General features: G+C 59.5%; 2 protein-coding genes across 6 annotated transcripts in view; one reads left to right on the top strand and one right to left on the bottom strand.

Annotated features, from left to right (window-relative positions):
- The window catches only part of CORO7 (coronin 7), a 57,856-nt gene that overhangs the window by 19,334 nt on the left and 12,794 nt on the right, over nucleotides 1–25,728 (top strand). For both annotated transcript variants that reach the window (XM_089896229.1, XM_022594750.2), the window contains exons 7-9: nucleotides 3,615–3,665; nucleotides 9,130–9,216; nucleotides 9,656–9,738. In XM_089896229.1, the coding sequence (XP_089752355.1) occupies nucleotides 3,615–3,665; nucleotides 9,130–9,216; nucleotides 9,656–9,738 (221 nt within the window). The remainder of the gene's footprint in view (nucleotides 1–3,614; nucleotides 3,666–9,129; nucleotides 9,217–9,655; nucleotides 9,739–25,728) is intronic.
- Nucleotides 1,136–25,019, bottom strand: VASN (vasorin). Of its 4 annotated transcripts, none has more exons than XM_089896231.1 (3): nucleotides 19,661–19,737; nucleotides 14,489–16,723; nucleotides 1,136–7,225 (listed from the first exon to the last, which is right to left on the bottom strand). In XM_089896231.1, exon 2 carries the CDS (start codon nucleotides 16,711–16,713, stop codon nucleotides 14,683–14,685), a length of 2,031 nt encoding a protein of 676 aa, XP_089752357.1. In that variant the 5' UTR covers nucleotides 16,714–16,723; nucleotides 19,661–19,737; the 3' UTR covers nucleotides 1,136–7,225; nucleotides 14,489–14,682. The 4 variants fall into 4 exon arrangements, with proteins under 4 accessions (XP_089752357.1, XP_089752356.1, XP_089752358.1 ...); XM_089896230.1 differs by having other exon boundaries at nucleotides 12,298–16,723; XM_089896232.1 differs by lacking the exons at nucleotides 1,136–7,225; nucleotides 19,661–19,737 and adding an exon at nucleotides 21,317–22,699 and having other exon boundaries at nucleotides 11,081–16,723.

Here is a 25,728-nt window from a genome sequence, read left to right on the forward strand (position 1 = left end):
AATATGAGTTCTTTATATGCTCTGGATATTTATTCCTTATAAGATAGATGATGTGAAAATATTTTCTCCCATTCTGTAGGTTGTCTTTTTACTCTGTTGTGGTCTTTGATAAACAAAAGTTAAGTTTTACGTAGTCTCATTTGTCTATTTTTGCTTTTCTCTGTGCTTTGTTATCGTATTTAAGAAATCATTACCGGGCTTCCCTGGTGGCACAGTGCTTAAGAATCCGCTTGCCAATGCAGGGGACACGGGTTCGAGCACTGATCTGGGAAGATCCCACATGCCATGGAGCAGCTAAACCCGTGCACCACAACTACTGAGCCTGTGCTCTAGAGCCTGTGAGCCACAACTCCTGAAGCCTGGGCGCCTAGAGCCCGTGCTCTGCAACAAGAGAAGCCACCACAATGAGAAACCTGCGCACCACAACTAGAAGATGCCTGTGCACAGCAACAAAGACCCAATGCAGGCAAAAATAAATAAATAAATAATTTTTTAAAAAAAGAAAGAAATCATTACCAAATTCAATGTCATGAAGTTTTTCCCCTATGTTTTCTTCTTGGAGTTTTATGGTTTGGGGTCTGAGCTATTTATTTTTTTATCGCTGAACAATATTCCGTTGTATGAATGTACCACAGTTTATTTATTCATTCACTTACTGAGGAACTTCTTGGCTGCTTCCAGTTTTTGCAAGTGCTATAAACATTTATGTGGATATAAGTTTTTAACTTATTTGGGTAAATACTTAGGATATTAGGTAAATACAGTTGCTGAATCATGTAGTAAGAGTTTTTTTTTTTTTTTTTTAAAGCTTTGTAAGAAACTGCCAGACTGTCTTCTAAAGTGGCCTTAATCATTTTGCATTCCCACCAGAAGTGTGAATGAGAGTTCCTGTTGCTCCACATCCTCACCGGTATTTGGTGTTGTCAGTTTTTTTGTTTCTTTTTTTTTTGCGGTATGTGGGCCTCTCACTGTTGTGGCCTCTCCCGTTGCGGAGCACAGGCTCCGGACGTGCAGGCTCAGCGGCCATGGCTCACGGACCCAGCCGCTCCGCGGCATGTGGGATCTTCCTGGACCGGGGCACGAACCCGTGTCCCCTGCTTCGGCAGGTGGACTCTCAACCACTGCGCCACCAGGGAAGCCCTGGTATTGTCAGTTTTTTGAAATTTAGCCATTCTAGTAGGTTTGTAGTGGTAGCTTATTGTTGTTTTAATTTACAGTTCCTTAATGAGATAGTGTTAAGCATCTTTTCATGTTTTCATTTTTCATCTGTGTATCTTTTTTGGTGAGGTGTCCATTCTGGTCTCTTGCCTATTTTTTGATTTTTTTTTTCTTAGTTTTAAGTGTTCTTTGTGTTTTTTGGATATAAGTTCTTTCTCAGATATGTGCTTTGCAAATGTTTTCTCCCAGTCTGTGGCATGTCTTTATTTTCTTAACAGTGTCTTTTGCAGACCAGTAGTTTATAATTTTAATGAAGTCCAATTTATCAGTTTTTTCTTTCATAGGTCACACTTTTGGTATTGTATCTAATAGGTCATTGCCAAACCCAAGGTCACCTAGGTTTTCTCATATGCTATCTTTTAGAGGTTTTATAATAAAGGTTTGTATTTTTATGTTTAAGACTATGATCCAGGGCTTCCCTGGTGGCGCAGTGGTTGAGAGTCCGCCTGCCGATGCAGGGGACACGGGTTCGTGCCCCGGATCAGGAAGATCCCACATGCCGCGGAGCGGCTGGGCCCGTGAGCCATGGCCGCTGAGCCTGCGCGTCTGGAGCCTGTGCTCCGCAACGGGAGAGGCCACAACAGTGAGAGGCCTGCGTACCGCAAAAAGAAAAAAAGACTATGATCCATTTTTAGTTGATTTTTGTGAAAGATGTAAAGTCTGTGTCTAGATTCATTTCTTTGCATGTGGATGCCCAGTTGTTCCAGCACCATTTGTTGAAAAGACTGCCTTTGCTCCGTTGTATTGCCTTTGCTCCCTTGTCGAAGATCAGCTGGCTGTAGTTAAGGGGGTCTTCCTCTGGGCTCTCTGTTCTGTTCCATTGATCTATTTGTCTAACTTTGTGCAGATCCACACCGTCCTGATTACTGTAGCTTTAGAATATAGCCGGGAAGCAGCAGTCCTCCACCTTTGTTCTTCTCCTTTATTTTGTGTTGACCATTCTGAGTCTTTTGCCTCTCCACATAAGCTTCATAATCAGTTTGTCGCTATTCACAAAACTTGTTGGGATGTTCATTGGGATTGTATTGAATCTATAAGTCAAGTTGGGAAGAGCTGATATCTTGACAATATTGAGTATTCCTAACTGTGAACATGGAATATCTCTGCATTTGTTTAATTCTGTGATTTCTTTCAGCGGTTTTGTAGTATTCCTCATGTAGATCTTATACGTATTTTGTTAGTTTTTTTTTTGGCTGTGCCGCGTGGCATGCGGGGTCTTAGTTCCCCGACCAGGGATTGAACCTGCGCCCCCTGCAGTGGAAGCATGGAGTCTTAACCACTGGACCACCAGGGAAGTCCCATTTTGTTAGATTTCTAGCTAAGTATTTCATTTTTGTGGGGTGCTGATGTAAATGGTATTGTGTTTTTAATTTCAAATTCCAGTTGTTCATTGCTGGTTGATTGTTTTTTGAAATAAGAAAATATGAATCTGTGCTGATCGGAAAAAAGTGGAGCTGTACTAAGATGTAAAAAGGAAAAGCTGATCACCCCTCACCTGCCTCACCCCTGGTGCCAGCATTAAAACACGGCCCGTGCCTGTCAAGACCTTTCTCCTTACTCAGCAGACTTGCAAAACATACAGGAATGTGGTCAGACAAATGGAGTTTTTTACTTTTACCACAGTAGAATCACACCACACCGCGTAACTCTGCATCTTCCTTTTTGCAGTTAACAATTTATCATGGCCAAGCCTGTAAATAGTCAACGGATACAGATTCCGCCTCCTCTCCCCCAGTTCTTTATGCATGTACATTTGTGTACACTTTCACACTCACACACGCAGAGAGATTATTCCACAGAAAGAAAGCTGTTTATATAAGGTATGGGCATTTTGTTTTGGTATTTTTTTTCTTCTTTTTTCGTCTGTTCCCATCCCCACCCTGAGTCAGGTATTCTGAACCAGTAACTGTGTGCTGAGTGATAGATGGATGTGCAAGCTTGCTGTCCTGGTTAGACGCCAAGTTAAGTGTAGAAATTATGTTGTCCTGTGAGCCCCTCTAGGCTGGGCTGAGCACAGGGCCGGACACGTGTGTAGCGGCTGGGAACCTAGAGTTTGGTTCTGGTCCTCAGTTTCTCCACCTGTGAAGGGGTCATGGTGATAGCACAGCTTCATAAGGTGGTTGGAAAGATAGGGTGAGATCATGCGTGTCACATAGTAGGTGCTCCGGAAATGTGAACTCTTGTCACAGTCTTTGTTGTGGGTGACGGGCTGGAAAGGGGGCCTGCCCCCTGCTGTGAGAAGGAGGAACTGGGCTGGGGAGGGGTCGCCTGGTGCCTGATGCTCAACCTGTGTACTGGGTGTGGGACCATCAGAGCCTAGGGGTGGGGGAGATAGGCCCCCTCCCAGAGAACCTCCCCGGCCTAATTGTGCTGTTTTCTCCTCTCTGCTTTTCCAGGACAAGCAGTTGCGCATCTTTGACCCCAGAGCCAAGCCCGAGGCCTCCCAGGTGAGTTGTGTGGGCAGCGGAGCTGGATTGAGGCCCCAGCGGCTCCAGCAGGCGCGGGCAAGGGCAGCTCAGCCTCTGACACACAGATTCTGCCACGCCCCGTGCCCCTGGCCGAGGCCTGGTGGGTACGTGGGGGTCACCTGGGAGGTGGCTCGAGGCTCTTTCTGAGAAGCATGTTCTGGGTCTTGGGAGGATCCAGCTTTGATCACAGGGTGGGGGCAGCCAGGCCGCCCACAGGCCTTCGGTGGAAGCATCCTGTGGCTTCAGGAAGCTAATTTGAGATTCCAACTTCCTCTCCTTTGAAACCCTCATCTCTACCCACCTTTCCTGGTACGGTCAGCGGAGGCCAGCCACAGAGGAGCCAAGAAGACCCAGCCCCCACCCTCTGCACCCCTCCAGGCCCTGGTGCTGGGGGGCCTGCCTGATCTGTGGGCCCCGGGCGCTGAGCGGGTTCGGTTTGTGTCTGGCTGTGCATGGGTGCATGTGGCCCTTTGAGTTCCAAACGAGGAGGGCAGGCGATGGGTTCATGCTGCAGGCATTGAGCCACTGGGGACTCGTTCATTCATTTGAGGACAACTTGGTGCCAGGCATAGAATGTTCTGTGGTGAACGAGACAGACACGGGGCAATTGCTGGGGGGCTCCTCTTGCTGGAGTGATTTAGTGCTTCCCTGAGGAGCTGGCTTGGGGCTGAGGCCTGAGTGCTGCTGTGGACGGCCTGGGGCGGGCTCAGCTTGTCCTAGGAGCCTGAGTCAGGGGCTTGTCACCTGTGCTTTGGGAGCCATTAGGGTTATAAGCCAACAGTGAAATGAGCGGATTTACATTTTTAAAAATTCTTCTAGAAGCTGAGGAGCCTTCTTTCCTGAGGAAGGTGCAGTTCAGGGTTCTGCTGCCAGCTCGTGGGCAGAGCTCCCCAGCGAGGCCCCAGGCCCAGCAGAGATGCCTCATCTCCATTTCTAGGACTTGTTCCCCACCCGGGGTCAAGGGTAATCCACCAGTCTAAACCCAAGCAGTAGTAGCGCACACAGACACACACACACACAGACACACACAGACACAGACACACACACACACACCTCCCCTTCATACAGCCAACTGCAGCTCTTTCCCAGGGCAGTGCAGTCAGCTCCACCTCTGACTGGCTGAAGACCAAGAGGAGGCCCCATCCTGGCAGGTGAACCAAGCCCAGCAGAAGTGGCTTTAGCTCCACCCTGGCCTTGCTTCCTCGAGGCTGGGTCTTGGTTCCTTGGTGTCGTCGCCCCTTGGCTGTGGTGGAGCTATGTGAGCCTCAGGGCAGCGTGAGCAGTGGGCCTCACTGTAGCTTTCTGTGTTAAATAACCTTCAGTCTTTGCCTGGAAAGGGGCCCCAGGCTCAGCTCGAGGAGGGAGACTGAGGCCCTCTCCCCGCAGCTTTCTCAGGTCACCCTCTCCTCCCCAGGGTCCAGGCCACAGCGCCCGGCACCTCCATTCCTGCCCCAGCTAGGCAGTGCCTCTGGCCAGCTCATCCAGCTGAACCCTTTCCTCCTTTCTCTCCTCCTCCTCCAGCAACGGGGGGCAGTCATGGTGCTGAGGTAGAGATGCAATGGCTGCCGTCCAAGGGCTCCAAGTTCAGAGAGGAGGGAGGGAGCCCCCCTGAAGGGGGTTTCTGGGCCGAGGAGACCCGGGAAGAGCGTGGGTGGCTCCCACCCCCTCTTAGCTCCTGGGACGCTGCCTGTGCTTGGCCGCTTGTGCGGGGGCAGCAGGACCTGGAATGCTGCCCTCTGCCTGGCCCTGCCCCCCACTTCCGCCAGGGCATCTGGCCCACACCTGGCTTCTATTAAGAAAACTGCTGCTGGCAGCTAGGGTCGGTGTGAGCCGAGGGGCCAGCTTGGGGGAGAGGCCTTCTGGGAGTGCCTTCTGAGATCCTCCTTCCCCACTGGAGGGGGTACTGGTGGGGGTTGGGGAAGAAGGCACTGCCCTCCCTCCAGCTTCTGCCCTCCCTGCCCCACTGGCTGTACCCATGGCCTGGGGGCTGGGCAGGGAGGCCTGGGGAGTCCTCCCTCCACTGTCTTTTTTGGGCCCTTCCTCTGGAGACTGCAGCTTGGAGCAGGGGATGCTTGGGCGGCTCCCTCCTGTTCACACCCTCTGCTTTGTTTTTAGGTTGCATTTATGACGGGTTATTATGTCCCAGGCTCTTGGCACGCACAATCTCCTTCCACTCTCCTGACCATCCTGTAAAGTCAGTCCTTTGGTTATTTTTTCCCCCAGGGTTTCACAGCTGAGTGGCAGAGGCAGGTTCGGTCCATCTGACTCCGGAGCCCCAGGCCTCTCCTGCCTCTTCACTGTGCCAGAGCCCCAGTTGGGGTGGCCGAGGCCCTGAAGCCATGGCCGTGTCAGGGAAGTAGAAGCCACAGCTGAGGGGGTGCCCAGGGATGGTGAGCTTTGACAGGCTGGTCTAGGGCAGGAGGGGGCCAGAGGACCTCTGGCGTGGACAGGTGGAACTGCTCCTTCCGACCACCCCCTGTGTCAGGCAGGCCTGGGGGGGCCAGCATCTGCAGCCCAGGACTGAGCCTGGCTGAGGAGGGGTGTGGGTGAGTGATGGGGGTCTTACCACCGGAGAAGGTCCCCTCACCCTAGGAAGGAGCCCAGGGCCGCTCTTCCAGTCGCCCTGCCCCACACAGGAAGCGTTGCTGTGGCGACAGAGGGGGGATTTGGCTTCACTGCAGCTGGAATGCTGGGTATGCGCCTGCTCCTGGCACCCCTGTACTGGGCAGGCACGGCCTGGCCTCAGCCCCTCCTGTTCTCTCCTTGGGGCCAGGTGTGGGGGAGACATGGGGGTACCGAGGGGCTTCTCCACGAGCAGGACACCTAGCTGCCTGTAAGAGGGAAACCCCAAGGCCTGGCCTGCAGGCTCGGGATCACCATCAGCGGCTTCCTATGACAGGGCTCAGGTTCGGGTGGCAGAGTGCCTGGGTCCCAACTGCAGCCTCCCCTCTACCCCAGGAGAATGAGAATCCGGAGATTTGGAGGGAGGGCTCCTCCTCCCCGAGTCCCACTGAGGTCAGCAAAGAACTTGCCATTTTTGAAACAAAGTCACTCCAGTGATCTGGGGATAGAGGAATGGGGAGGGGGTCCTTGGCCTCCCCTCCAAGTTGCTGGAGCTTCCTCTGGCCCCTGGGGCAGACTGAGCTGGGTGTGCCCATGTTGGGTGCACTGGGCTCAGCCTAAGCTCTGACCTCGTCTCCACTTCCTGGGTGCCGTGTCCTCTGAGACCCGAGGTGAGAGTGGAGAGCTGTGGGGCGAGCAGGACTCGCCAGCCCACAATGCCCTGCCCATCACTGCCTGTTTCCCCCAGTGTGAACTCATCCAGGGAGGATTGCTGGAGACCCGAGGTGCCTGGGGGCAGCCAGCATCCTGGGCTCCTCCTGGTCTGGGCTCTGCTGCCTTCTGGCTGTGCCTGTCTCCTTGCCTGTCCTCCATCAGCTCCTCTTGTGCAGACAGAGAACAGTAACGGTTGGTGCGGGTGGCTCTCCTACTGGGTGACTTGGGGCAGATGGCTTCCTCTCTCTGGGCCTCTGGTTTCTCTGTGTGTGAAATAGGAAGGTGGAGACACGGGTCAAAGAATGTTCCATCCAAACCTGTGCCTCTGGATGAAAAACGCTCCCTCGCTGTCCACAGGCCCTGTAGACCCTGCTCCGCCTCCTCCTCTCCCCCGACCCCGCTGCCAGCTGTGCTGGCCTCTTCGCTCTCCGAGACCCCGACTCTTCACAGATGCTGGTCCCCACCACTGGCTCACGCCTGCCAATCCTTCACATCTTAGGTGTTACCCTAAATCCACTGCCCTCAATTATACTCTATTGTACCCTGTTACCATGCTTCTAAAAAATGCACATTGATGTGTGCCGGACACAACCCTGAGCGCTTCGCCCTCCACAGTGGGTCCATCATGGTGCTCTTTGTGTGGGTCAGGACACTGAGGCACATCCTGGGACGAGGCTGTTGGCGGCTTGGCTTTCACCCAGCCAGTCTGACTCCAAAGCTCGCGCCCCCTAACCCCCCACTTACAGCAACTCGCTGACATAGTTATTTGTTTGGTTCACATCTGCCTTTCAACCTGTACGTTCTATGAGTTTGCGGACCCTTTCTGTTTTGTTGACCATGTCCCCAGTGCCTTGTGTCACGTGCAACTCGAATATTCATACTATGAAAGAACAAGTGAGTGAGCAGCCCTGCTTCACCCCGGACATGACCATCCATCTGAGATGTGTTCGGCCCCACTGCCAGCTCCCAGCACTGTACCTGGCCAGGAGGAGGCCTGCACGGCTGTTGAATGAATGAATGGTGTGCTAACGTAGTGCGAGCCGTCTGGTGCTCCTTACATGGGATGTTTGCACACCGATGAGAGGGCGAGAGCCCATGTGACACTTCTGATTGACCCTGGGGTGTTGGTGGCGGAGCTGACCCTTGCCCTGACCCCACAGCCCGTCTTGCGTAAAGAGAGGGATGTTGGGCCCTAGTTCTCAGGCTCCAGCCCTGACTTCCTGTGCCGACTACAGCCGGGTGGGAAGGAAGCAGTGAGAAAAGCCCCTTGAATGACACGGAGCCGTTTCCGATGGTCTCCCACGCTGGGGTCGGCTTCCGCGGGCTGGGGAGGGGGCGCGGGGCCAGCTCCTCACAGCCGCCTGGCTCCCTCATTCATTCCCAAGGAGATCGTGGGAAGCTGGGAGGAAGCTGGCCACAGTTTGGGGTGAGCTAATTTTAGTAACAGGGTCTTTGGTCTCAGGCTCCAGGGGCCAGGGTGACTGGGAGGGAGCTGTTTGCATTTCCTCTGGCCCCCTCAGCTCCCCCCTGCTTGGGCCCGGGGGACAGGGCCGCCTGCGGTTTGAACTCATCTCTCCTCCCTGGGGCCCAGCAAACCTTCCTGCTGGCAGCTCCAGTACCACGGGAGGGCCAAGAGGGGCACTCTTCTGCCCTCTCCAGGGACTGTTCCCCATGCTTGGCACCAGGCCCTCTCCCTGGCCCCCTGGCAGCGTCAAGAGGCAACAGTAATACTCGTAATCCCTCGATTTGCACGGCGCTTTGTGGCTGGCCTGTTCCTATCACATGTGGTCTCAGTTGATCCTCGCGACAGTCCTGGGAAGTAGGCAGCCCAGGCCACGAGCAAGGAAAATGAAGTTCCGAGAGGGCACTGGGGTCCTCAGAGCCCGAGGATGGTGACCAGCAGCCAAGTGCCTCCCCCCGGACACCTGCAGAGGCAAGGACGTGCCACCGTCCTGAGCCCCATCACCGCAGCAAGAGGGGCCTGGCCATGAGCAGAACAGCCCGACAGGCCCCTTACAAGGAGGGAGACTGAGCCCAAGCTTGGTGGCCAAGTAGGCCCTCTGGGTGGAGAGCTGACCCCTCCTGCCCTCTGGAGGGCTCTCAGGTGGGTGGCCCCCCCAAGGAGGCCCCCAAGGCTCAACTCAGTGCCATCTTTTTCCTCCTCCAGAGCACGTGGGCCCATGAGAACAGCAGGGATGGCCGGCTGGTGTGGACGGGCATCCAGGAGCACCTTGTGTCCACCGGTTTCAACAAGGTAGGTCTCCTCCCAGAGGAGTAGGGCATCCACACCAAGAGGGCGGGGACGAGGCCCACTGGGAGGGGGGGACTGGGGCCAGCTCCAGACCCGTCCATATACGGCCCTGTGTGCAGCTGGGTCTCAGAGCCCCAGGGGACCAACGGCTGCTGAAAACTGGCAGATTCCATCTGCAATAGCTAAGCCTGACCCTGGGAACTGCGGTGGGCCCCCCCAGGGACCAGAGTCCACAGAGGGAACCGCCCCTTGTCCCTTGTCACCTAAGGGTTCTTAAAGGGGCAGGACATGAAAACCCAAACTCTCCCTCCCTGGCATGACTTACCCCCCCCCACCCCCGAATGCTCTGCTCTGGGGCGAGTGCTCCCGTGCCAGGCTGTGTCCTTAGTCCCTGGGTTCCGGGCTGGGCCCCTCTGAGCCCCTCTCTGCCCCCTCCCTGCAGATGCATGAGCGTGAAGTGAAGCTCTGGGACACCCGGCTCTTCTCCAGCGCCCGCACCTCCCTCACCCTGGACACCTCTCCCAGGTAGGAGTGGCTGGCGTGTTGGAATGGCTGGGGGCATTGAGGGCCCAGTGATGTCTGTAAGTGCACACTGCTGGTTGTAGGGCAGGCTTCTGCCCGGGGGCTCGTGCTGGCATGTTTTGGCATTTGGGGAGGGGACTGTGACTCGGCGGTGCGGGGACAGGGAGTCTGGGGATACGCTTGATTTTGCTGTGAGTGTTCTGGTGGAGCCAAAGACTGAAGAAGCTGAGGCTACGATCATGAGGTGGCCGCGGGGTGACGTGGGGTCAGGTGGGCTGGCAGGTCTGGAGGCTCCAGTGCAGGACGGAGGCAGGCCTCGGACCTGCAATTTCTGTGAGACCTCAGCCCTGGCCACATGCTTGTCACTGGTGGTCCTGGGCGGGTTGGGGGGTGCAGGCAGCCTGGAGGTACAAGTGCATCTCGTCCTTCCACCCTCCTGGAAGTGTGTGCAAGAGGGTTTATGGTGGTGCCCCACGGGGTCCTGGCCCAGCCAGCTCTGTGCAGGGGCAACCCACGCACCAGGATGCCCGCTGAGGAGATGAGGTACAGGAGGCTGGAGGACTGCAGCCCGGCTGGTGCAGGAGGTGGTGGGACCTGGTTCCTGTTCAGCTGTGACTCTTGGGGCGGCTTGCTGAACCCCCCACCCAGGCAGGGACCTGGGAGGTCAGAGCCAGGATGGGGCCTTGGTCCTTGGATATCCATTCAGCCCCTTCCTCTTCCGTTTTACAACTAGGGGAACTGAGTCATAGAGGGCGTGGTGACCTGTCCAGGCTCTGGGAGCAGTGAGGGCCGTGTCTGGGGCACGCAGGGCTGAGTGTCGTAAGAGCTCCTGCCAAGGCGACCCCGCTGAGAGCCCCCAGAGAAGGGGAAACCATCAGGGTGGCACTCCCATCCTGTCTCACAACCCAGGGAAAGGCTGGGGTGCTGAAAAGGCCCAATTTGCAGATGAGGGAGGCAAGGCTGAGTGAGATCCCATAGCAGTAGGTGTCAGGCCTCTGTCTGCTCTTGGCCCTGGGGATACAGCGGGATGTTACCAGGGCCCCCCTGCGCTGGAGGAATCAGGGCCCCCAGGCCTTCTGGCTTCATGTCCAGCAACCCCTCCCCCAGCCCTCATGCTGCACTGATATCTTGTCCTCCATGCCTACCCAGGCCAGACAGCCCCTTCCCTATGGGGCCCCCCAGCAGAGGGAGGGAACTGGCCCAGCCTGGAAAAGGGAGCCAGCACTACCATCAAATGCTCCTCTCCCCACCACTTCCTGCCTTCCAGGCTCCGCCCCATCTGTGCCGGCCCCACCCCCACCCCGAGGAGCAGCCCCTGCCCAGCCCCAGTGTGGCCCCTGGGGGAGTTAACGATGCCCAGACCCCATGGTGCCACTGGCCAAGGCTGACCCTGTAATTATAGCAGTTAAGAATAGCCTCGCAGGGCCAGCGAGGCCTGGAATTTCTCAAATCACTCCCAGATGGGCGGCCAGGCCAGTGTCCCGCCCCCTTCATCCCCCAGTCCTGGCCACTGCCCCACTGGGCCCACGCCCTTGGCAAAGGAGCTGGGACTCTCCAGCCCTCTACAAAGCTGGTGGATGCCAGGGATGCGTGCCAGCCTCCAGGCTGGCCTGAGAGGTGGTGGGTCCCCTACCCCCAGGCTCCCCAGAAGCCAGAACCCCTCAGAAGCCCCCTGGGGTGTTGGGGGCTGCTGAGTGAACTGGACTGAAGGTAGGAAGTGTGCAGGGTGTCAGCTGTGGGCACGGCATGGGTCTCCACTGCACCCGCTCAGTTTCTTTTCTATTTTACAGATTTTCCATCTCCATTTGGGCAGAACAGTATGAACTCTTATAAGAGCTATAGGGGGCCAGGGGTCAGGCACATGCCCTCCCCATCCTCTCCCAGGGAGGACCCGGGGCCCCACCCTCCCAGGGGCCTCTGTCTCTGCTCCCATCTGTGCCTTCCCCTGCTCATCTGTGTTGTTTGTGGAGCATACCTCCCCACGTGGGACGCGCAGGGCAGCAGGTCCTATCTGTAAAGCTGGGCTCGGGCAGCAGGTCCACAGATGGCTGCCCTGTACTTCTGTGCTGGGTGGAGGTGGGGGGTTACCGGCAGGGCCTGGGCTAACGGAGCAGCTCGTGCTCCGGTCCAGGAGACACAGAAACACCACCACCTGTGTTGGGTGCCCTGCTCCTGGGCTGGGTGAATGGTCAACAGTATCGGCCCTGAGCTGAAGGCAGATGGAGATTTTTCTCCACACGTTACCAAAGAATAAAAGCTGAAGCCAGAGAAATCGATCTTCTCTTGAGGTCACCCTGGCAGCAAGCCTCACAGGGTGGACGCTGGGAGTCTGTTCTGCTTCTTCACACTGAGGTGTCCACCTCTGGCCAGAGGCACTGGCCCTGCATCCCAGCGAGTTCCCTGGAGGTTGGGAACCCCCTCCCTGCCTGCCTTCTGCGGCTCTCAGTAGCCCCTCCTCTCTCATGGAGGGCCCTCCCCGCAAGGCTGGTACCCCCACCTCCTGGGCCAGGGAGCAGGTGTTGGGATCCGTCCCTGCCTGCTGTGAGCAAGTTGCTGTCTTACCGTTTCCGGCCTGTGATTCTCTTCTGTAGAGGGATCGCTGGACGTGAAATGGGAGCATGTGTAGCCCGCGTGGCACAGGGCCTGTGGCAGCGAGGACCCAGCAGTTGGGGGCTGGCGTTTCCCCACAGCAGGATCACCCTGGGTAGTGGCTATATCTTGGCTCGGTCCCCGACTCGTTCCCTGGCCCTCTCTTCGTCCCCCGGCCCCTCATCTGATGGGATGCCCGAAGACCTTTTCTGGGAGGGCTGGCGTGAGTGCTCAGGCCCCTTTCTGTGGGCCCCACCACTCACCCCGCCCCTGCGGCCCCACTAGCCAGGTTTAGCTTTGCAGCGAAAACATTCATTCAGCAGCCACTGTGTTTAGCAGCAGCCCATAGACCCACAATGGCCCCTTTGACGGGGCCGCCGAAGGGGAGGGCAGGCCTCGCCAGAGCCATTCCCCTAATGGGACCCAGGCCCATAGGAAATCCACCTGGGCTGCTGCCTCCGCCGCCTCAGGAAGAAGGGGCCCCACCCAGGCCCACTGCCACCACTCTCTGCCCACCATGACCCACCTCCTCCCTTCTCATGCCAGAACTCTCAGCAGCCGATAATTGAATCCAGAGCCTCGTGTGGCCGGGCCTGACTCTGCACTGACATCAACGCCCAGAACCGCAGGGCCTGCTCCCCAGGCCTGGCTGGGCTGCCTCCTTCCCGCCAGGGTGAGGCTGGGGGCCGGGGCCATGACCCATGCAGGGAGATGGGCATGGGGCCTCAGGGAGGCTCGCTCTAGCCTTTGCAGGGCCTCTCTGGCTCCAGGGGCACCTCCCTTCGTGCCACAGGGTAATAGGAAAAGGTGCTGGGCGCGTGTGTCTATCACTGTTCCTAAGCTCCCAGCACCTGGTCCAGGCCAGGGCTGTGCATAGCATCCCTGGGGGCCCTGCCCCCACCTTGGCCTGTGGCTTCCTGGAAAACACTCCCACTTCCGGGGTTTCTGGAAAGCCTGGGTAATTTACTCAAGTGCAGAGAGTCAAGGGGCATCACAGGGCCACCTGCCCCTAACAGCCCTGGCTCAGTCCCTGCCTCCTCACCCAGCAAAGAGCTCCTGCCATTCAGGATCTGTGCTGCTCCTCTACCAAGGCCCTTTCTCTGTAGCTAGAGCAGGAGGCTGGGAGCAAGGTCTCGCAGCCTGAGCCCATGCAGAGGGGCCACAGGACTGCAGGAAGGGCTGGGCCGTGTGTGCCATCTGGTCCAGGACCATCCATGAGGGCCTGGCAGGACATGGCTCAAGGCACCTCCTCCACAGAGGAAGGCAGGCGGTGAACTGCTCATCAGACCCATCTCTGAGGAGGGACCCTTGGGGGTCATCTTGGCCTGCGTCTGCCATGAGCGTTTCCCCAGCCTCTCCCAGGAGCCCTGCAGCTCCTGCTGGCAGAAGACTGGGCCTGGGAAGGGTAAGGCTGCCCTAACCGTTCCTCTGTCCTGAGGTTGAAGTGGCCCCTTTCCTATCCCTGCTCCCTCCTGGTTCCCAGTCTCACTGGGAGGCTGGTCCAGGCACCTCAGTCAAGCGGACTGAGCAGACACAACCCAGGGCAGGACAGCCTAGGGCATGCTGACTAGGGCCTGGTGCCCGCTGGGGAGAGGGGTCCCTGCCCCCAGCTTCCCCACAGAGAGGGCTGTCCCTTTAGGCCGACCCTGTGAGCCCCCACCCTCCCTTAGTCCAGCCCAGATACCCTGGGGCCATGCCTGAGAAACATACTTGTTTCTTTTCATCTTTTATTTTTCTTACAAAAGGCTTTCATATCATCATTTGTCTTACAAAAACCAAAGTCCTTGTCTCTGAGTTTGAAAAACATTTTCCCAGAGTAAATGGGAAAGGATCTTTTATAAATATATTTTAAAAAACAAAAGCAAAACTTGTTCCTAAAGCATCTTTCTTTCCAGTTTCTTTTGTTCCTTCACTTTCTGGGGCTGAGACAGTCTCACCCACCCCATCCCCATTCCCACTCTCCCTCTGCTCTCTTTTCTGGGGGCTTCCTTCACTGGCCCCCAGAGTCTCCTTGGGGTGGGGGGCTTGGCAGCCCGGGCCTGTGTTACCAGCACACAGCAGGGCCCGCCCCACCCCAGAGGTTGCATGTTGCAGAAGACGGGCCGACGCCATCCTCTAGGCACTCGGGCGGGGCGGGGGGTGGGGGGACCTTAGAGGTTATCACCTGGGTCCCAGCTTCTTACAGATGAGGAGACCAAGGTCCAGAGACGGGCAGGGACTTGCTGTGGTCACACAGCCCCGGTCCTGACATGTCCTCATCGTACAGATCTGAGAACTTCCTTGATCTGGCAGCAGGAGGGCCCTGGCCAGTCCCAGTGGGGCCGAGAGCCTGGCCCCGACCGTCCATCACTCCCAGGCTTAGATGTAGGGCTTAGCTGGGAGGGACCCCTGGGGGCCGGGCCCCGAGTAGCCCATGAGCGGCACCTCACACTCAGGCCCGCCAGGCGGGACCTCCCCACCACCCTCAGTCGCCTTGGGGCCTGGCTCCAAGGGGGCCTTCACCCCCTCCAGCTCCAGGGGCCCGGCCCCTGGCCCCACTTGCCCTTTGCCCTGAGCCACAGCTGCCGCGGCCCGCCCCCGCCGCACACAGAAGGCCGCCCCCACAGCAGCCAGCACGGCCAGGAGCACGGCGGCCAGGGCGGGCGCAATCAGGAGTGGCAGGTTGCCCTCTCGGGCCTGGGTGACTGGGGCGTGGTTGGAGCGGACTGCCGGGGGCGTGCGGGCCTCCCCACAGGCCTCCTCGCTCTCAGGCACCCTCCCGGCCCCCAGGGGCCGGACGCAGATGGAGTAGGTGGCGTTGGGCCGCAGCTGGGTGACGGTGTACTCTGCGAGTGAGGCCGGCAGCCGCAGTGTCACCGGCCGTTTGTCGGGACCCGACAGGTTGCGGTAGGTGAGGCGGAGGCTCCTGAGCTGCACGGTGCTGCCCTGCAGGTAGCGCTGCAGTCCCACCCGCAGGGAGGTGGGGCTAGCGGGCTCAATGCCAAGGGGCAGGGGCTGGGGTGGCTGCATGGTGGCCGGGGCAGGGCTGGGCCTCGGCCCTGGCCTCACCCGGCTCTCACAGTACAGGCCCGTGAAGCCCTCAGGACACAGGCACTCCAGGTGGCCCCGCGCCCCCAGGTGGCAGGTGCCCCCACTGAGGCAGATGGATGCCGGGCAGTCCTGGGGCTGGGGGGCAGGACCCATGGTGGGCGGGGCAGGGGGCAGTCGGCTCAGGGCCTCAGTGGTTGGCTCCGTGGGGCTGAGCCAGGTGGGAGCCATGCTGGAAGGTAGGGCTGTGGGCGCCCACACCGTGGGCCTCGTGGTGGGCACCGTGGCCGTGGTGGTGGTGGCCGGGCAGCCAAAGTCGGCGTAGTCAAGGTCCAGGAGCAGCCGGCCGGCGTTCTTGGGTGGAAAGTGGCAGCGTGTCTCCTCGGGGCTGGCCAGCGCCACACGGCTCTCCCGCACCCAGGGGCCGAACCAGCTCAGGGGGCACACGCAGTTGAAGGGGTTGCGGGCAGCTGCCAGGAGCCGCAGGCGGGGGAAGAGGACCGAGAGCTCGTGCGGCAGGGCCTGCAGGCTCAGGTTGCTCAGGTCCAGCTCCTGCAGGGCTGCCAGGCCGGCCAGGTCCTCGGGCCGCAGCTGGGCGATGCGGGTGTTGCCTGCCAGCCGCAGGCGCGTCAGGCCCCGCAGGCCCCGGATGGCGGGCGGCGCGAGCTCCAGCTGGTTGTCGGCCACGTCCAGGTCGTGGAGGTTGCGCAGGCGGCCAAAGAGCCCCTCGTCCAGCCGCTGCAGCCCCAGGCCGGCCAGCCGCAGCGCCTCCACGTTGGCAGTGTCCAGGATGCCGGGCTCCAGGGCTGGGAGGCTGTTGTGGCTGAGGTCAAGCAGCAGCAGGCGTGGCAGGCGCAGCGGGGGCAGCGCCCGCAGCTCGTTGTCCTGCAGCTTGAGCTCCAGTAGGTGGTCGAGCGCGTCAAAGGCGCCGGGCTGGATGTGGCGGATGCGGTTCTTGCCCAGGTAGAGGCGCTCCAGGCGCCGCAGGCCACGGAAGGTCTCGTTGGTGATTTCCCGAAGCCTATTGGCAGTCAGGTCCAGGTTGCTGAGGTTGACCAGTGGCTGGAAGATCCCACCAGGCAGGCTGGCAATCTGGTTCTGTGACAGGTCCAGGAGCTGCAGGCCCGGCAGGCCGGCAAAGCTGCCCGCGTCGAGTGTGGTGATGCCGTTCTCAAAGATGTACAGGCCCACCGTGTCGGGCGGCACGTCGAGAGGCACGGTGGTCCCCTGGCGGGCGGTGCAGAAGACTGTCTGTGGCTGGTTGCACTGGCAGCCGGATGGGCAGCCCCGCACCCTGGGCTCCAGGGCCGGCAGCAGCAGTAGCAGCGGCAGCAACAGGGGCGGGGGTGTCTTGGAGCGCATCTTCTGGTCCCTGGGAGCAGAGAGGAAAGCGGGAGACCGTGAGTCAGGGGCCCCAGGGGACAGCCACTCCAGGAAGGACTGGGAAGGGAATTCCCAGCCCCCTTCTCCACTCCCCGCCCCCAAACCCAACAGCATACAGTAGTTATGAGTCAGGTCCCCAGTGCCCTGGCTGGGTTCCTGTCCCTGCCCTGTCACTTCTTCGCTATGTGACTTTGAGCAATCACATGACCTCGTTATGATATCAGTTGCTACTTCCTGCGCTGACACCAGGGTTCGGTGGGCTGATGCACACAGAGGGGGCCTGGCCCCCAAACACTCAGTGACCACAAATAACCCCCTTCTCCTTAACTCCAGCCCTTTGGCCTCTCTGTGGCTCAGAGAGAACACATGGTCAAAAAACATCAGACTCTGTGCCCTCCCCCTAAACCACCCCAAAAATCTCTGCTGAGGTGGACAGCAAAGGAGGGAGAATGGTGGGTTCTGGAGCGGCAGCCCCTCCCGCAGCATCTGGGAGAGACCAGGCAGGCAGGCGGCCGAGCATGTAAGTAGAGAAGCTGCCTGCCCTGGGCCACTGGCCGCAGCCGCCGCACTCTGAGTCCTCCGAATGAGGAGATACCACAGCAGGAAGACTTCACGGGGAAACTCTGGGATTGGTGTTTTTCCACTTGTGAAGTCAGACCTGCCTAGGACATGGCCAGCAGGAGAGTTCCCCGGGGAGGCAGAGGAGGGCTGGAGCCCTTGGCAGGTGTCCCCGCTGTGGGAAGGGGGGAGGCAGGGAACCTTCGTCTTCAGATCCCCCATCTCTGAGCCACGATGAAAGAACTAGAGGTGAGGGGCCCCTAGCCTCCCTGGGCTGACCCAGGTCTCAGGTTGGGGGACGTTGGTTGTGTGGTGGCCCCGGAGGCAGTGTCAAGCCTGGAAACGCTCTGCAGATCAGATCCTCTATCGTTTCTTGGGAACCCACTCTAGGCCAAGCCCTGAGCAAGAGGAGCAGCAGCCCTTCCCACGTGCCCACAGCACTGAACGTCTACAGTCTCCTCGTTTAGTCCCCCAGCAGCCACTCCAGGTGGAAGCTGTTCTCTTCACTCCCAGATGACAGGAGAAGAGGCTCCTGGAGGTGCAGTGACTTGCTGCCTTTGCACTCCCGGAAAATCTGAGCCAGAGCCCAGGTCCTTAACCACGTCCAGGTGTGGCTGGGCCTGCCCTCCTGATGTGGGGCCCAGTCCTGCCCAGGTGGGGGTGGCTCCCCCAGCCGCTCCAGGCTCCCACTCGTAGCTGGAACTGCCCGAGACAGGATAGGGCCACAGCATGGGCCCCCCTTCACTCAGGCTCCTGCGGGCAGCCCGGGGGCCACCCCAGCAGCCGTCCCCACACTGTGGTTCCCTAAAGTCCCTGAGAGGCCGGCATGCCTCCCCTCCAGGTGCCTCCTACTCACACAAGGGCCTTTTGTGCTGGGGCTCAGCCTCCCCTTCCCCCACGCTGGCCAGCCATCCAGCCACACAGGTAGCGTGGCCCCCTACGCAGCCCATGTTCTGCCCAATGCCGTCCATCGGGCTGCCCCTCCCCAAGGATGTGGGCTCCTGGAACGTGAGGCGGAGGAGGGGCAGGTGGTCCCCAGGAGGCCACTATGGTGTTGGGCCAGCTCTGACTAAAAGCCCATCACCAGGTTGGGCCTGCCTAGGCCCTGCCCACCTGCAGGGTCTCCTCTGCCCCTCACTAGTTAACACTGATGACTGCCCTTCAGAGGCCAGCTAGGGAGGCCTTCCCTGACCCCAGCCAGTGCCGCCTCCTCTGCTCTCTAGATTCTGCTGTACCCTCCCTGAGGGGAGGCCCTGTTTTTGCTCCCTGTATCCCAGAGCCCATCTTTTGCTGAGTGAATGGCAGAGGAGCATCTTGCACTCAGCCTCAGATGAACCTCAGCCAGAACACGGGAGGCCTCGTGTGCCCCCAGCCCTGCCGGCGCCATTCCCAGGGGGCTGTGTGTGCCACACCTGGCCTCCTTCCCTGTGGGGACCTGCTCCACCCTCCCTGACTCAGAAGGCAGCGGGTATGGCCTGGCCTCCAGATGTGGGCTGTGAGCAACCCCCACCCCCTCATGCACCTGGGGGGTGAGCTGCCTCCCCCTGAGTTAACCCTCCTGGTGGGGGTGGGGGTGGCGGGCAGGGTCAGGAAGGGCACAGCCAGGCTCTGGGGTGGGAGGGGACCTTACACTTGGCCAGCCTGGCCACCCCTACAGCTTCAGCTCCCCTGAGCCTTATAAAAGATCACAGTTAAAAGCTCACACTCCAGTCAGGCAGCCCTGGGCCAGGGGCACCCGAACTGTGAGGCCACAGACAGCAGCTTTCTCTCAGTTTCCTCATCGTCCACCTGGGCATTCCAGAATGGACACCTCCCAGGATTGGGAGCACTTAGCTCCGAGGAGCCAGGTATGTGGTCCTTAGGGGCCTGGGATGCTTACTGGGGGGTGTTACCCATTCTGCATTGATGAAGGGACCAGTATGGGCTCTGAGCTTCACCTGTAGTCTGCTGGCCCTTTAATCAGTAAAGTCATCATGGGGGAAGGAGGCAGGAACACCGGGGGTCTGTCTGGCCACAGAGGCAATCTGGGTAAGTTGATGGAGAGTGGGCGTTGGGTCAGAACAAGAGCAGCTGGCATTCTGGGCTGGGGAGACCCCAGTAGGCAGCAGCTACCCTGCTTCCAGCCCACAGGATGCAGGGATGAGTGCCTCTGCCTGAGCCCCATTCCACCTGTCCAGCAATGAGCTGGCACTGGGGCTTGGGAAAATGGCAAGCTGTGGGCTGTCAGCTCCAGGGGGCTCTGCCACCAAGAACAGATCAGAGAGCCCCCAGAGGGGACCCAGAGGGCACTGACTGACTGGAAGGGGCCGGTGACAGGGCAGCAGGAGACCAGCTCTGCCCCTAAATAGCTTCCCAGATCCTTTCTCACCTGTGGGCTTTTTTTCTTAGCAGCCCTGCTTCACTTTCTGGAGTTGTTCTGAGCACGTGTTGTGGTTCTGTGTTGTTCTGTTTGTTTTAAATGGGGAAGTTCTTTTAACAAGTTCTGGGAGCGATTCCGCCTGTCTGGGTGCGTGCTGGTGTGTGTGTGCATTGGGGGTGGGAGTGCCTCGTTGGGGTCATGGCTGCCCTGGCCCTTGCAATTTCAGCAGCCCTGAAGGACCAGGGGCCTGGGCTTTGATATCTGATCTGCTGACTCGAGGCAGGGAGGTGGGCCCTTTCCCTCTGCAAAGGGTGTGGGGAGAGTTCTGGAAGTGGCCCTGGGATTTGAGGGGAGGGGGGAGTGGAGGCAGGAGGGCAGAGTGTCCAGGGCCTCCCCTCCACTTGGACTCGCCTTGGCCTGGCCCCACCACAAGGGCCCTCCAGGGGACAGTGCTGGGATGGGGCTTTGGGGTCTGACTGCCTGCATTTGCAGCCTGGCTGCATGACAGCCTGGCCACAGCCCTTAGCCTCAGTTCCAATCTGTGAAGTGGGGGAGGCTGGGTACAGCGCCTGAGTCTCAGGGCTTGTTTAGTTTGTATTTGGAGGACATTCTAGGTGGTCAGTAAACACTACCTAGTGAGTGTGTCACCCATAAAACCTGAGTCTTGCCCTCCGCATGCATGGGGTGAGGATGCCTTGGTGTGAGAGGGGCTTCACGCAGATTTAGGCACAGACAGGAGGCCCCCTGGGCTCAGGGTGAGGCCTCTACGCAAAGGCTGCCCTCCATCCTCAGGCTTGGAAGAACAGGAGAAGCTAGAGAGAACAGCCTGGGGGGTGGGAGGAAGGTGCCTTTAGTTCTAGAAGGGGGTGGGGGGAAGTGAGCTGTCCTTTGGCCGGCAGTTCAGCATGTGATGGGGGAGGAGGGGGAGCAGAAGGAGGGGCTCAGTGAGTAACGACATCATCATTTCAGCTCTCAGGGGGAACCAGAGTGTCCCCACCCACCCCTAAGTGTGGGACACCTGGAGGCACCCACTCATAGGCCCTGGATCAGGCAGGGACTGGCAAGTGAGTGGAACCCCAGGCCTTTGGGTGACCACATGAGACCTCAGGCTGGACCATCTCCTGTGCCTGGCCAGTGGGGAACAGGAATGGGCAAACAGAAGCAGGCACATGTCCCTTTCCGTACCCGATACTGCGGAGTGGGTACAGGGGTCTGGAGCTGCAGATCTGACCCCACGGCTCTGGGCCTCTGGCTCCTAGTGCCGGCCCGCCAGGGTGAAGCACTGCCGGCCAGGCCTGGCAGCAGCCCAGCCCAGGAGTCTGCCAACCCCCCAGGCAGGCGGGACCATGCCGGCAGCCAGGACAGTTGGCTCCAGTTTTGCTGACGTGTCTGAGGAGGCTCCGGGCCCCGGCTGTGTCCACCATTCTCCCCATCCCTGGGGAGAAGCAGCCCTTGGCCCAGCAGGTTGGGGTCTCTATCCTGGGCCCTCATGGAAGGGGCCAAGGGGGCTGAGCCTCAGGTTCCTCGGAGATAGCCCTCTTGGGGGGTGGTCCTAGCCCTGCCCTTTGATTAAGCCCTGCCCTTTGACTGGTGGTGGGGGTACCCACCAGTCTTGGCGTCTCTGCTTTACTTACTCCATCACCACCCCCAGCGGGTTCTACTCACGCTATGGGTAAGTCCTGACACTCCACACCATGAACTCATCCGGGCTTCCCTTCCATCTCCCACCTATAGGGCTTCTCAACTCCAGCTGCACATCAAAATCACCAAGAAGCTTTAGAAAGTTCCTAATGCTCACACCACACCCTCCCCCGGCCAATTAAATAAGAATTTCTGGGGTGAGACCCAGGCAGAGTTGTGTTTTAGAGAAGCTCCTTGGGTGGGTCTCCTGTATAGCCAGGCCTCAGATCCTGGGGCAGAGTATTGCCAAGGGGGATAGTCTGTACGTCAGCCCATCTCCCTGTCCAGGGAAGAGTCTAGATCCCTGAGCAGGTATGGCCAGCTGGCAGCACCAGAAGAGCAGGAGCTGGACCTCCTCCCTCTTCCCCACTCCATGGCAGGAGCTGCCTGGCCCCAGGTGGGTGTCTTCTGTGGCACTGTGGGTGACTTGGCAGCTGCTAGACCTGTCAGCCCAGGGCAGGGAGACCAGTGACTAAGGCCAGTCCCTGGCTCAAGTGAGCCCTCAGGGTGGCAGGACATGCCTTCTCAGCAGAGGTGCCACTCTGCTGGAAGAGGACACCTGCTGCCCCAGGAGCTATGTGGTGGCTGCGGCCCAACTTGAAATGGGCTGGTCCAGATGCCACCGTCAGCACGTGCAGTTGTGATGCCACTGGGGCTGGGCTCAGACATGGGGCTTGCTCACTGCCCTGTCCCCACCCAGGGCCAAGCACCCGTCAACTAAGGCCCTAACTCTGCAATTAAACCTGAATTTACCAGAGGAAGACCTTAGTCACCAAGGGAGGCCACCAGCCCCAAGCCAGCTGGGCCCAGGCTGTCTGGGGCCTAGACAGGGTCTGAGAAGGAGGTAGCCCCAGAGGGGTCTTGCCCTTCTCATTCCATCATGCCCAGGGTTCTCGGTTACCCTGCAGCAAAGGAGGCCCTTCCTGGGGCCTGTGAGATGATCGGTGGGCAGGTGGGGTTGATTAGGGAAGCCACAAGTCTGCCTCTCACCTCTCACTGCTGCCCACCCAGGCCCAGGGCCAGGGGGGCCCCAGTGGCCACCCCAGCCTCAGCCTCTTCTCAGTGCAGGCTAGCTCTCTCCTACCTCCTTAATTAAATCTCTCAGGCAGCCTCCGAGGAATGTGAGAGCCTTATTGCGTTCCCTGGGAGGAGACGGGTTGGGGCCCTTCCCCACCTTGGAGAAGAACTGGCCCCTCGCCTGTTCCCACCCCCCAATCCTAAGGTGGCCCAAGGGAGTCTGCTCCAGCCTCCTCATACCCCGGGAGGGTGGAATGAGGAAAAGCGGGGGAGGCCGGCGGGTCTGGCCGGCCAGGCGGCCCAGCCAGCTGAGGGAAAGCAATCCGGCTGACTCTGGAATGTGGAAACTGATAAAAGGAAGAAGGCTGAGCCCCCGCCCACCCTCAGCACACCCCTGCCCGCCCCCAAACACAGCCCTGCTCTGGTCACGCGCGCGCAGACACATGCCCACGCCAGACACACGCCCACTGGGCTGTGCTTTGAGACACACACGCACACACACGCCCTCCCCCTTCTCCAAGAACTCTCAAATTCCACAGCAGTGAGGGGAGCTGGTTTTCTTGGCAGTGCGGAGCCTTGGGCTCCCTGGCCCAGGGAGGGGACTCTGAGGGGGGCTCCGGGAGGGATCACTAACCCTGTTAAGTGGCATTGCTGTCCTTCCCATGAGCTCAGGGCCTGCCAGTGGTCAGGGATGCTTCTGTGGGCAGAGGCTCACCCAGCCTTCTCTCTGGCCACCAGGGGAACTGGCTGGCTGGCCTACTGAGGTGGGAGCTGCCTCCAGGGCCCAGCTGAGACCCTGCTGTCCTGATCCCAGGAGCTGCTACCCACTTAAAAGCCCCCACAAGGACTCAACTCTCTTTACCTGGGACTTGTCCTAGCTCACCCAGGACTGTAGTGGAGGTGTCAGGAATGGGAGCCAGGAGCTGGATGCATCCCCTGCCCAGGGCATCTCCCTGGGGGCGTTTGCCAGAGGGGGCTGCCTGGCGAGAGCACTGGTCTGGGCACTGTCTGAGGGGCTTCTCATGTTGAACCCCTCCTCCTCCATGTCCAGGGTCTGGAGAGAGTGGTGCCATTCCAGCAAATACCCTGGGACACCAGCCCCCACCTGCCCACTGGTCCCAGGTAGTTGTTTCACTGAAACATGAGGCCAGGGGAGGTGGGGACAGGCAGTGCCCGGGCCCCCAGCCTGGCACGCGTGTGCTCATCCTCCCTCCCTGGGCCCAGGAGAGGCCAGATAATGGTCTGGAGGGAATCCAGCTGGGCTGCTCATTACCAGAGCCCTCTTCCTGCCTCTGACACTCTGTTTACAGAAACTCCAGGGGCTGATTCCCCTGGGAGAAGACAGCAAACTCAGGGGACTACTCTCCCATCCCCCACACTGCCTGCCTTAGCCCTGTTGGGCCTTGCCAACAGCTGGGCCTGCTGACCCCACTTGGAGGTCACCAACCCAGCCACCCCTCTTTGCCCCCAACGCCCAAAGTCCAGCCTAGTGGGAAGGGACCTTGAGATTTAGTTCAGTACCCCAGCCCTAGAAGCTCTTGGTCTGGGGAGGGGGCTCTGGGTCCTGGTGCCACGCCCCAGAGCCTCACCTGCCCTTGGTGCAGAAGGCAAGCAGAGGGACCCTCAGGGTCACTTCCTCCTTCCCACCTTTCACACTCCAGCCCTTGGCCCCAGCGGGAGAGGTAGTCAGCTACCCTGGTGTGGTAATCGTTAACAGATGGGGGTGAGGCAGAATGGCTGGCACCAATCAGCTGGCCTGCCAGTGACCACAGGGGACCTCGGCAGCCCTCAGGCTGCAGTGCTGCCAGCCCAGGGACACAAAAGACTAGGCTGGCTCCAGGCCATTGGGTTCACAGCCTGAGCAAAGCCCCTTCCCTGGCAGGGGCAGAGATGGGGCACCCTGATATCTGGAGTACAACCCAGTCAGCCAAGGTCTGTACCCCATTTCAAGGGCTGCATGCCTGTGGGCCCCTTGCTCTGCCCTGAGTGACAGAGCCCTCAGGACGGACCCCAGGCCGTCGATCTGCACAGGGGGACAGGGGTTAGGGGTATTCATGCCCAGAACCAGTGTCACTCCAGGAGGTAAAAGTAACCCAAGACTGTGGCTTGGCCATCCCCTCAAAGGGGTTTGTTTCATAAAACTGGTCATGCCGGAGGGCCCAGCCGTGGGAGGAGGGAGGGGGTGTTTATTTTGTCTGCTTGCAGCCCCGCGGGCCGGTGATCCGCGTACTCGCGCGTGCGCGCACCCCGGCCGTGGAGCTGTCGGAGCCCGAGGACTGCCAGATAAGGGGGCGGGCCGGGGGCGCACGGTGTCTGCCCGCCGTGCGTCCCCGAGTTGATCCAGGTGATCGTTTAGGACTGGGGGCCGCGTGCCCGCCCTGAGTGCATGTGCGCGCGGCGGAGGTCGGGGGGGTCCGCGCGCGTGATCGGCGCGTGTGCACAGCCCGTCCCCTGTTCCCGCCCGCAGCCCCCCAGCCCGGTAGACACTCACCGGGTGGCGGCGGCGGCGGCGGCGGCGGGAGCCGGGCGGGACGGGCCGCGGCCTCAGTGCTTCCTGGCCCGGAGGCCGGAGGGGTCCGGGGTCCTGAGGTCTTGAGGTGCCGAGGCAGCCGCGTCCGCGTCTCCCCGCCCCAAGGCTTGGGCTGCGGAGTCTGCTCGCGGGAGGCGGGTTCAGTCTTAAGAGTCTGGGGGCGTGGCCGCCATGGGCGGGGGGTGTGGCTGTTCCCTATTGGCCGAGGTGGGGCCGACGGAGACCCGCCTCCCCTCTGCTGAAAGGGTCATTCGGCCAAGAAGCCTGGTCCTCACCCCGCCAACTCCCGACCAGGCGGGCAAGAGAGACCTTGCTTGGCTCCGTCGGGAGTCAGGAGTCCTGCGGTCCAGTCTGGTCTGCCACTAGTTTGTAATATGACCCTGGCAGATCCCTTTTTCCCTGTGAAGAAGCGAGCGAATAATGAGTGAGACCAAGCATCCCAAACCTGGATGCCTGTGACATACCAGGCAGGTGATAAAAACTCGAGGAACAAACCCCAGAGCCTGTGGAGACCTGGGGAGGGGAGACTCAGCAGCTATGACCTGTCCCAGTCTGCCAGAGCTTCAGGTTTTACAGAAGAAACTGGAAATCTGGATTTTTTATGTGAAATCTTTCTGTGTTGTTGTTGGTAGCTAATCCCAATTTCAGAAACTCCTGGCTAGGCCACACACACAGATCCCTTCTGAGAGCCTCATAAGTACAACCTCTAATGCCAAATCTGAGTCCTGGGGTCGTTTTGCTGTGAGCTCCTCTGGACCACTTTCCTCATGTCTTAGATGAAGGGAGCAACACCCAGGAAGGGGACATGATAGACTACCCACAGTTACCGGCAGCTTCAAGGCCAGAATGT

This window comes from Delphinapterus leucas, chromosome 15 (assembly GCF_059928025.1).
Source record: "Delphinapterus leucas isolate spDelLeu-1000000601 "Yukka" chromosome 15, BTC_Dleu_Yukka2, whole genome shotgun sequence".
Lineage (NCBI taxonomy): Eukaryota > Metazoa > Chordata > Mammalia > Artiodactyla > Monodontidae > Delphinapterus > Delphinapterus leucas.

Excerpts from the sequence above, each read along its gene's own strand:
- VASN (XM_089896231.1), bottom strand. The coding sequence starts at position 16,713 with ATGCGCTCCAAGACACCCCCGCCCCTGTTGCTGCCGCTGCTACTGCTG.